General features: G+C 38.8%; 1 protein-coding gene across 1 annotated transcript in view; it reads left to right on the top strand.

The window, feature by feature from the left end:
• The first annotated feature begins 1,916 nt into the window (after positions 1 to 1,916).
• The window catches only part of LOC139976769 (sushi domain-containing protein 2-like), a 33,244-nt gene continuing 22,715 nt past the window's right edge, over positions 1,917 to 12,445 (top strand). The window contains exons 1-3 of the mRNA XM_071985509.1: positions 1,917 to 2,297; positions 10,561 to 10,691; positions 11,314 to 11,406. Of these exons, the coding sequence (XP_071841610.1) occupies positions 2,243 to 2,297; positions 10,561 to 10,691; positions 11,314 to 11,406 (279 nt within the window). The 5' untranslated portion in view covers positions 1,917 to 2,242. The remainder of the gene's footprint in view (positions 2,298 to 10,560; positions 10,692 to 11,313; positions 11,407 to 12,445) is intronic.

The following is a 12,445-nucleotide window of genomic DNA, read 5'->3' as shown; positions in this document are numbered from 1 at the left end:
GACACGACCCTATAATTGGTTGTAATTACCTATGAATATTTATAGGGTGGTGAGTCAAAACATTGTTCTATGTATTTTAATGTATCAATATAAAATAGAACTGTTAGCAAATTGCTTATCCACTAGAGAGCCTGTGTAATAGAATGTGTAAAAGTAAGTTGGCCTGACGTTTCGATCCTAGCAGGATCTTCTTCAGAGGCTAAATGACAAGTAAAGGTAACAGAAGGGACAAAAACACGCACAGAATACAGACAGGTTAATAAGCACGGTGAACACAATGAGAGAGATGTAAGGGGATAGTAGACAAGGGATGAAGACAGCAAAGCAACAGGGGAAGAGGAGAGGGTAGGAGATAAACAGTGGAGGGACAAAGGGAGGATTAAAGGAACGGGGTAGGGAATAAACTGGAGAAGGACAAAGACAGAGTTTAATGTATGTGAGACTCAATCAAATCACAAGGTTAAATTCATGAAGGTTACAGACAATTGAAACGTGGCGCTCTACCGTAATGATGGTGCTGTTTACATATTCCCTTAAGTTAGTCCTCGCAGACAGAAAACGAAAACGATGAAAAGATATAAAATATTGCGCAGATGTGAAGCAGTTTCTATTTGAAGAAATCAACGGACGTAACCTAGACAGGAAGCAGATGAATAAGCCAATATGCGAGAATCTTTGCACTGTAAAGATAAAATACAGAAAATTCATATTAAATACAAAGGGATTTGAACATGATGCTAAAACATCCAGAAACATCGAGTATGTGATATATGTACATTACATGGCTTAACTACGTATAGCAGTTATAAATTATTAAGTTTCATTAATATTATTATTAGAGACGTTTGGAATTGATGAATGTATTTATTCTTTTCTTACATCATTTTTGTCCATTGTCATACCGAACCACTAGTACTATGTAAACTGTGCCAAGGTATCTCAACACTGCTGTATGTCTAGCGTTAATCGGTTGTATGACATTACTGTTCAAACACAATCAGCTGTTTACAAATGGGGAAAATGAATGTTAATTCCTCATGGGAAACTGAAGCATTAGCTGTAGCTCTATACAGCCGCGGCAAAACCCTGGAGCTTTATAGCTCTATAGCAAAACCCACACAGACTATCAGAACGCTAAGTCTGCATGATCCAAATTGGTGGCGCCATACCAATCAAGTCTCTCTCCATCTGAACAATTTACGATGGAAAACACGTGTGGAGATATAAAGCAATGTAGATTTGACTAGTCGATAACACGTGATCAAGACTTGGATTCTTCTACTGCCACCGTGATGGAGCACTACTATTGGGCGGATGACGTCATGATGAAGAGAACGTTAAACCCATATGGTAGTTTACCAAGTCCAAACCAAATATGCAGCGGTCACTTCAACATGCGTTCTCCAAATTAAGTCACATAATTTCTTTATTGTTTTTTTTTTTTTATTTGTATCACTGTAAACAGTTAAAATAGGCAAACTTGTGTGTGTTTGTAATGATTATTTCATCTCGTATTAAGCTAAAATCAAGATGCAGGAGCGGATCCATAAGCCTCCTCCCTTATCCCCTCCCCAAACCCTACAACAGAACAATAGAGGTGAAATGATGCATACTAATGAATACTTAACACCACATATAAAGCGTTGAAAAGTGTACAAATGGAACACTTTTAGTATTTTGTATATTCTTATTATATGACATGAAAGCGTCCGAGCATCAGACATGTACAGTTTAACTGAACTTGAAAACACCCTCCCTCCTTCCTTGATGCTATACCGCACATTCAAATAACCACATTGTTGGGAGTCTTCCATCGTAACCGTTATTGTCGGTTTGATTTGGCGCAAACAATTACAGATCTCCATTAACGACCTTTGTACGAGTTTTGTTTGTATTTTATCTGATTTTCATCGCCATTGAATAGATGTGTCTACCGCCAATACCTTGTAACGCCTTTTCAAAGCTTGTTGCAAATATCTGTTACATTTCAAACTGGTGAATCAACATCATAAATTCATTCAAAATACAAGTTCTCTTAATTTGTGTTGAATATTTCCTTAAACGATTCGCTAGATTAATTGTCTTAGTCTGTATATCTGTATATCAAAGATAAGGTTTGGGATAAGGTTTGGAATAAGGTGGTACATCACTTCGTTCATCTCACACGCTGTTCCAACGGTTTACTTACAGTATCTCATCGTAGATGTTCACCAACTGAAAAGCACTGAAGATTGTAGATAAGATGTTTGTGTCTTGTATTTTACTGGTTTTCGCGTTCCCGCTCGTTCCTGGGCAGGGTAAGTTTTGATACTGTTTTTATTAAATAGGTTACGTATTACATCTACTCTTGAATTCATGTATGTGCCTTCGTTTGTATATCAATTCTGGGAGGGATGAAATCATTTTTAGGTAGTGAAAATAACACGCATTTGTTAGTGTAGTACATCTCATTTTAATACTCCAACACATAAGTTTTTAGTCTTATAAGTCGGCTGGTCTCGGTCGTAGTCAAAGCAATTAAGTTGTTCTTTTGTGTAAAAGTATAATTAATGTCATCGTTTGTAACTCATATATACGAAATATATAGTGAGTACTGACCCATTGGCACACCCTATGTGTTCAGTAACAATGAGGCATGGATATATGTGTACATCCTATGTGGTCAATAATAGTGGGCCTCTGGAAAATATACACACCCCAATAGTTCAATAATAGTGAGACACTAAAACAGTGAGACACTGATATATGTACACACTCTATATGTTCAATAATAGTGTGCCATTGGTATATATGCACACCCTTTATGTTTAATAATAGTGTGCCAATTGTATATGTACACACCCTATATGTTCAATATTAGTGTGCCATTGGTATATGTACACACCATATATGTCCAATAACAGTGAGATACTAATACAGTGAGGCACTGATATATGTACACACCCTATGTGTTCAATAATGGTGTGCCACTGGGGTATGTACACACCCTATATGTTAAATAATAGTGAGATACTAATACAGTTAGGCACTCATATATGTATACACCCTATGTGTTGGCAATAATGGTGTGCCATTGGTATATGTACACACCCTGTATATTCAAGAATAGTGAGGACACTGATATAAGTGCACACCCTATGTGGTCAATGATAGTGGGCCACTGACACATGGGCGCACCCTAATTTGCAATTGTGATGGAATCTCTGTTTGTCCATGTAAAATGCGTGGTAGTTGTACAACAATTAAATATTTTTTATAACAAACTCTTGGAAGTTCAAATTGATAATAAATAGGATCTCAAAATAATGTGATGTTCAGATGCAACTTCCAAAGTATGGGAAGTGTCATTTCAGGCGATCAAGGAGGTATTGTTAGCAAACGTTTCTTTCTGCGCTACGCGCCAATCAGTATATAGTGCCACAAATAAATCTGTCTCTTCCCGCTAACATATAATATTCAATATCTAGTCTGGCTCCTTGTCCGAGGTGAAGAGATGATGCCGATATCGTAATATTATAAATACGATCATAGAGTGAAGAGGTCAACAAGACATGCTTATACACGTGACTGACATGAAGGGATCAAAGGGCAAGCCCGCGTCAATTAGAAGCCCCAAGAAGTATAGGATTTTCTTAATAAACTTAAGGTAAACGAAGACTTTAAGTGCGAGGCCCGGTGGCGTAGTTGTTCTCGGGACCCTACATGTTTCTCAACAAAATCTGTTAAACCCTAAATAGAAATGAGCAGAACATAAACACTAACACCAGAAATGTACGTCTTTCTTCAAGGTAACCATTGAAACGTTCACGATAACTGTTTACTACTCGCTTATCAGCATGTATCGCATGTACAACGAGTATCCATGTCTTTGAACAGCGAGTGTCCCAGTCCATGTCTTTATTATTATTAACCAATGTAGACTAATGACTTGTACAGTACGCCTAAACATGTACACGTTATCGTAACTAACTAAGACAATGACTCGCTATATATAATCAATTCACACACTCACGTTCATGCGTAACAACCATAGAGATGTGACATAATATGGTATGCCAGATTTGTACTATGGACCTTAGTTAATCAATTGCCTTGGATGTTTAAACACATAGAAACAAACAGTGTGTATACAACTGAGTAATATTCCCTGTTTATATGACCTTTGAGACTCTGTGTAAGTTTAAAATAGTCTCAAACATCTCTTCGACGGTTACTATGACACTAGACTTTAGTTTCTAGTTTTATTGTTTGGCTTTATAATTTCCCTATAAAGGTATTAACACGACCAATATACAAGCAGAAACAACTATGTGTCGTTTTTCAGACTGAACCCTATCCCTGGTAAAGACTATACACACTGTATATCCTACAGGAGTTTTATAATATGTTAAACAACCTTTGCCGAAAGCATATTTGAAGAAGCGTTTGTAATGCGATCATGTCGTTCCTTCTTCATGTATTGACACCTCTTGGTTCGAGAATAATGAATCATTTCATATTTATTGCTAAGTATCATTTGATCATCATGACCCGTTTGCAATACTGAAATGGTCGCTAAGTACGTGTGTGTTTTTCATCATGTGTTAAGATGTTAAGTCTACACTGTCCCCATTAATTGAATACATTTATCATACAGTTTGCAGTAGGGACATTATCGCAAAACACATACTATATATGTAGTTGGCAAACAACACAACTATCGTAATGTCATATCCACATAAAAAACCCGATGATTTGAGTGACAATCTCTGACTAACGTTACTATTCTAAATAGATTCAACACTACCAGTGGCGGAGATTTCTTGTCAGAAGTGGGGGGGGGGGGGGGGGTTGCAGGCCATTGATGAAATAAAAAGTCATAACTGCTGGCTCACTATCTAAGTGGAGCGCCACCATAAGTTGGCGCGAAGTGCACAAGAATTTTTTGGCAAATATTGCCTCCCAGATTGCAGTAAATGGCACTGCCCAGGCCTTGAAAAGCTGCATTTAACCAGGGGCGTATGCAGGATTTTCTAACCCGGGGGCGCGTATTACTATAAGCGGAGCGCCACCATCGGTTGGCGCGCAGCGTACAAGCAAATTTCTGGTTTTGTTACCCCCAGATCACCGGAAATGGCACTTCTCGGGCTTGAAACTGACCAACATATATGTACACTTTTGCCTGAGAACCAAGTTTTTCCAAATACTTTTTTTCTCATCTATAACCTTTTTGAAGATTGTCACCAGTCACACATCATGTTCGACTTCATCACGTATCCTGTGGATCATTGCTTTTGTAGGTGATTCTTCATCGCGGCCCACAATATCCGTCAGCCCCACTGTTCAGAATTTGAAAATTCACAATTCTCGTGAATAAATTCACTTCAAAACATACCCATAATGTTGCACAAAATATCATCTATGGACAACCGATATAGAAAAACCTCCTTCAAAACCCAACAGACGGGTCTAAATTGCACGAGTATGATGAAGTATAATGAAGAATGTTGGTTAGGGAATTTTCGAAAATTCAGACGGCTACTAAAAAATTTCGTTGAAGGAAATAAAAATATACCAGATATTTCCGAAACCGAACACTACACACATCGACAGTTTTGAGCATGGGCGCAGATCAGTCTTGGATAATGGTGGGGACGCGTGTCTGTTCTATGACACTATCTAAGCGGCGCGCGATCATGGGTTCGCGCGTAGCGTACGATTTTTTGGGGCAAATATACCTCCCAGATCGCCGGAAATAACACTTCCCAGACATAATGATGCTCCTTACCTCCTTAAGTTTTAGATCTCATAGCTTAGAAATTTAGTTTGGAGAAATACATGGGCGTCTGCAGAAAGAAAATCAGGGGACAAATAATCCAAGTAGACTTTTGTATATACGATGGGTCTGGGGTCCTCTCCCAGAAAACAAATATAGACTGCCGCAAATGCGATTTCCGTCCTATATTTAACAACTGTGGATAAAATACAATAAAATGAGAACTGCTGCATGTCATTTGCGCAATGCTGGATCAAACTGCGCCAAAGTTCAATACAGGGGAACTTGAAGTGCAGCTATTGGTCAAGACAAATTGGTGGGGACACGGTATATCATGTCCCCACTACTGAAAAAGTTGGTGGGGACGCGTCCCGCTGTCCTCACCAGGATCTGCGCCCATGGTTTGGAGGCTGTTTATCGTGGAACGCCATTTTCATGCTCACTGATATGATGTGATATCTGCTGTTTGCTTTACAAGTTCGAATAATTTCGTCACTGTTCCTCTTTCTCTTCCGTTTTCTTGCCGTATTTTCTACTCCATCCTTTTCTCCTTTTCTCTCTTTCTTCTTTTCCTTCCTTCACCTCGTTGAATTTGGCAAGTGTATACAGTTCCAAAGCTATTCAACAGCAACAAAACGTTATTTTGTGTATGTCTGTTGTGGGGTGAAGTTAGTGCTATGAGCAACAAGTTCCAATGCGCAAGGTGGGGGAAAAGGGCTAGAAATAATGTGTGCATGAGTCAATTCTAACTCGGTTTTCGGTCGTTAATTATTGATGTAGCCTACCAGGTAAAAGGTTGAAATGACTTTAACAATTTCAAATTTAATAATTTGATTTATTATGCCATTTGGAGCACATAACATAGGCTATAACAGAACATTACTGGCAAAAACTAGGGGGGTTGATTGTGTGGGCCAACCCCCCTCTTCAAAAAGTGGGGGGTTAAAACCCCCCAACCCCCTGCTTCTCCGCCACTGAACACTACATACTTGGGTGAGTGGTAATCCTTGAGCACCATTTAAAAACTATTCTAGATAGATTCAGAACTACAAACTTGCGTGAGTCGTAATTGTGTAAATATACTCTTCTCCTCGTTTCTGTTGATTTTATGAACCTCTCTATTATCTCTTAGAAACGGTTCAAGTTAAAGTTGAGGATAATCGTTAAACACCGTCAACCTGTTTACACAATGGCTATATATTTACTTTGAACAAATTAACTGCTCGGCATTCTGGACTGTGAGTAAGACCGTTGGTATTCTGGGAATAGTAGGGGTATACAAACTGTACCGTAAGGAATATTGTAGCAGCCGTATCCAAAACCGTAGTGGAAGGTCCCACAATCGGTTAGTAAGTGGTTTGGTCACGTTTACTTAATCGCCTTGCTATTTACCAAGAAGTTCATTCATATGTAGGTGGGCTTGTCTGTTTATTTCATATTAATTGGACTAACACAAGCTGGTATTGACTAAGGTAAAGAGAGAGGAATGGTATTTTGCTAACATTTACTCATAGTTTGAAGAAATAATATAACTGGTTACTTATACGGATCTGCCCGTAACACAATGGCTTATAGGTAACTTATACAGCACTGCCCGTAACACATTGGCTCATTTGTAACTTATACAGCACTTCCCATAACACAATGACTCAAAGGTTACCTAAGCAGCACTGCCCGTTACACAATGTCTCTATGGTAACATATACAGTACTGCTCGTAACACATTGGCTTATTGGTAACTTATACAGCACTGCCCATAACACAATGGCTCAAAGGTTACATAAACAGCACTGCCAGTAACACAATGGCCCATTGGTTTCTTATAAAGCACTGCCAGTAACACAATGGCTCATTGGTTTCTTATAAAGCACTGCCCGTAACACAATCGCTCATTGGTAACTTATACAGCACTGCCGTAACACAATGATTCATCGGTTACCTATACAGGACTTTCCGCGTAACACAATGACTCATTAGTAACCTTTCACAACACAAAATCTTTAGCTAGCAAGTAATTTATCAAATACATGACTTTACGCTGCAGACCAGGCCTACACTGTTAGGATTTATTTTTAATACATTTAGTAAATGATTCACAATGGCTTTTTGGAGGATATCACATTTTACAACAGAGTCTTCTAGAACAGTTTTACTAATACCCACATAACTTGAATTCCAGCTATTGTTGGCATTCCATCTATTGATAACATTTCACCATATGCTAGATATTCAATATTTTATGTTCAATTTGTTATGAAATATCATCTCTGGAAGCTGTGAGGGTTGTCGGTTTATCACTCATGACCATTCGAAGGAGCTTATTGCAGTTATAGCTGAGTTACAATGATACTAATATAGTAGATACAAATACTCCAGATAGAACCTAAGCATGAAAACCAAAACCAAAACTAGAATCACTCTCAACTACTAACGCCTGCTCACATTGAGACTGTAACCAAACGTGACATTAAATATCACGAGGAGTCTATACTGCCCATGTAAAGGTTGGTGAGTGCTCTAGACCGTGAACTATGCAGCTGTTTACAACTATATAGAAACCAACCTACTTGATCGAACCCCAACCACAGCCCACTTACAATGATACTTACCATATGTGACATTAAATATAACGAGACTATACTGAACATGATCTGTGCAGCTGTATATTATTCATAGCTATATGGACACCACCCAACTTGATCCACTCTCAACCGAAGCCCTCAGCGCCCACCTCCTCCCCCACCCCACCCCACCCCTCCCCCTCCCCCTTATATCGAGTCTGAAATTATAGTGATAATGATAGCTTTAAACCGATTGTAGGATCACGATACTAGTCGAATGAGAATTGATAAACACATGATCATGTTGAACGTTGATGAGCCTCCTAACAGTGCACAATAAACGGACGATCTTTCGGCTTGCTTTGGTGAGTAATCGATACTGGCTAGATTAGCAAAACTTCCGGGCTAGGGAATGAATTCAGATCTATACTGGCTAGATTAGCACAACTTCCGGGCTAGGGAATGGATTCTGATCTATACTGGCTAGATTAGCACAACTTCCTGGCTAGGGAATGGATTCAGATCTATACTGGCTAGATAAGCACAACTTCCGGGCTAGGGAATGGATTCAGATCTATACTGGCTAGATAAGCACAACTTCCTGGCTAGGGAATGAATTCAGATCTATGCTGACTAGATTAGCACAGCTTCCGGGCTAGGGAATGAATTCAGCTATATACTGGCTAGATAAGCAGAACTTCCGGGCTAGGGAATGAATTCAGATATATACTGGCTAGGTAATCACAACTTCCAGGATAGGGAATAAATTCAGATCTATACTGGCTACATTAGCACAACTTCCGGGCTAGGGAATGGATTCTGATCTATACTGGCTAGATTAGCACAACTTCCTGGCTAGGGAATGGATTCAGATCTATACTGGCTAGATAAGCACAACTTCCGAGCTAGGGAATGGATTCAGATCTATAATGGCTAGATAAGCACAACTTCCTGGCTAGGGAATGAATTCAGATCTATGCTGACTAGATTAGCACAGCTTCCGGGCTAGGGAATGAATTCAGCTATATACTGGCTAGATAAGCAGAACTTCCGGGCTAGGGAATGAATTCAGATATATACTGGCTAGATAAGCACAACTTCCAGGCTAGGGAATGAATTCAGATATATACTGGCTAGATAATCACAACTTCCAGGCTAGGGAATGAATTCAGATATATACTGGCTAGATAATCACAACTTCCAGGATAGGGAATAAATTCAGATCTATACTGGCTGGATTATCACAACTTCCGGGCTAGGGAATGAATTCAGATCTATACTGGCTGGATTAGCACAACTTCCGGGCTAGGGAATGAATTCAGATCTATACTGGCTAGATAAGCACAACTTCCGGGCTAGGGAATGAATTCTGATCTATACTGGCTAGATTAGCACAACTTCGGAGATATTAGAGCAATTACTACAGACATGAGGGGCCGATTACAGGATTCCAGGTATTCATGCCAAAGATAATTTCCTATAGTATAGAGCAAGTCTTCTATTACATTGTACTTTGTACATCACGTCGGGAGCAAACCTATTTTTTGGATATCGAGGATTTCAGTGAATAAGTTAAAATGGTGTCACAATAAGACTTAATCCTTTAAAGATAAAAGCTACAAGATCTACATATCAAACTCGTAATCCTATTATGATAAAAGTTACAGAAGCTACATATCAAACTCGTACTATCTTGTGTCGAACAGGATTTGTTTATTCTTGAGAAGGCTTTAACGATGCGCTATAATCATACAAGAGGAGCGTGGTTAATGCTGTTTAGTGGTAATGAAATTAACCCAATTCGGAGTTCTCATGAAAATGTTCATTAAACAGAAGAATTCAATGACAAGCATGAAGTGTAGCTTGTTGGAATTACGAAATAAATCTAACAGTCCTTTTTATAATACTTTGGAAACATAAATATGAAAGACAAGTGACATATTAAGAAAATTGTAATTACTAAAGCTACTTTTAATTGAAAATTAAGCAGAAATAGTAATTAAACATTGCCGTTTTGTTTAAAAAAATAGCATTCATATATAGTTACCATTTGTAGTTGAAAATGCACAGATGGTCAATTTGTGGTTTGCTCTCTTAAATCAAAGTCACGTGTCCCATTACCATTCTTGGTGTGCACCCCCCCCCCCACCTCTTCAATCCCTGGTATCCTTGCTACGTGATCGTCGCAGGCATGATACCTTTGATTATATCACCCAATGTTTTAGCTGTCTTCTAATTTTACAGGAATTGGAGATCTTTATCCCTTTGGACCATCTGTCTCTGATTCTTCCCTCTCATCTGGTAATGATCTTTCCGACCAGCTCGAGCTCACTGTTCCGTTTAATTACTACGAAGAGATCTTCGAAATATTATATGTAAGTAAAGCGATACCCATGATTAACCTAATATTAAATATGTAAATATGCTGACTAATGCGTACAGATTGGTTAGCGTCCAGTGAACACGTACATAGAGTAATGACTGTTTGTCATTTTACATTCACTCTGTTACTCTAAATTAACAGCTCAATGTTCATCTTATGTAGGCCTACTTAGGATGTTACAGTGTAAATTAGTGTAATTTGCAATTGTATACAAATTCATATCGATCATTTTTCAGATGTTGTTGGTCGAAAGTGCCATATTCAAGTTGTAAGAAACATGGACCTTGATGCACGAAAATGTGATGTCACAAACTCAATTTTTTTTTTCTCGTCACTTATTTTCCCTTTATTCTGACCTTGGCAGTGGTTATGAGACTTCCCAACTTTCACTGCAAGTGAAGTGAAACTTAAAATAATATATTAACTTTCCTATTCTTTTCGTTTAGCAGCAGAATAGTGCGATATTCTGTAAGTGATTAACAAGTGAGAACTATAGTGGAGAACTTTATCCCAAACTAGCAAACTAGAAACGTTCGTAATAATGTCAAATAAAATGGCGATAAGATCGAGTTTCTTGTTTGAGATGATGATTGCATATTTTTCTTCATGGACAGATCAATACTAATGGGCTTATTTCATTCAACACTGCTGTATCGGAGCCACAAACGGGAAAGTTTACCAATTCCTTCCCTCTTAATCCAGAGTGGGTAAGTAGTTTTATGCACTGTTTATCAGTTAACAAAGAGCGCCATCTTACATATTTAACGATCGAATCTAGCAACACCTTGTACGTTTGAAAAGGTCACGTGTAATGAAAGCTGCTTAAAAAGCTGGTTATGGTTTATCTATTTCACTGGTCGTATTAACATTACTCCTCACTTATACCAGTCTCCTATACAGGTGTCATGCCAAGTTAATTGCTCCTTTTGACTTACACACTAAACTCGTCACCTTCCAAGGCTGCTAAAGCATAGACAAACGTTTTCGACTGACATGTCCAACCCACTCTATGATAGCTGATAGCTTGGGCTATGACAACACATTCAACTGACATGTCCAACCCACTATAAGATAGCTGATGGCTTGGGCTATGACAACATATTCAAGTGACATGTCCAATCCACTATATGATAGCTGATGGCTTGGGCTATGACAACATATTCAACTGACATGTCCAATCCACTATATGATAGCTGATGGCTTGGGCTATGACAACACATTCAAATGGCATGTCCAACCCACTATATGATAGCCGATGGCTTGGGCTATGACAACACATTCAAATGACATGTCCAATCCACTATATGATAGCTGATGGCTTGGGCTATGACAACACATTCAAATGGCATGTCCAACCCACCATATGATAGCTGACGGCTTGGGCTATGACAACTCATTCGACTGACATGTCCAACCCACTATATGATAGCCGATGGCTTGGGCTATGACAACACATTCAACTGACATGTCCAACCCACTCTATGATAGCTGATGGCTTGGGCTATGACAACACATTCAACTGACATGTCCAACCCACTATATAATAGCTGATGGCTTGGGCTATGACAACACATTCAAATGACATGTCCAATCCACTATATGATAGCTGATGGCTTGGGCTATGACAACACATTCAACTGTCATGTCCAACCCACTCTATGATAGCTGATGGCTTGGGCTATGACAACACATTCAACTGACATGTCCAAACTATACTATATACTAGCTGATGGCTTGGGTTATGAC

The sequence above is a fragment of the Apostichopus japonicus genome, chromosome 12, assembly GCF_037975245.1.
Source record: "Apostichopus japonicus isolate 1M-3 chromosome 12, ASM3797524v1, whole genome shotgun sequence".
Classification (NCBI taxonomy): domain Eukaryota; kingdom Metazoa; phylum Echinodermata; class Holothuroidea; order Aspidochirotida; family Stichopodidae; genus Apostichopus; species Apostichopus japonicus.
The sequence above is the reverse complement of the archived record's forward strand: the minus strand, read 5'-3'. Positions and strand labels throughout refer to the sequence as shown.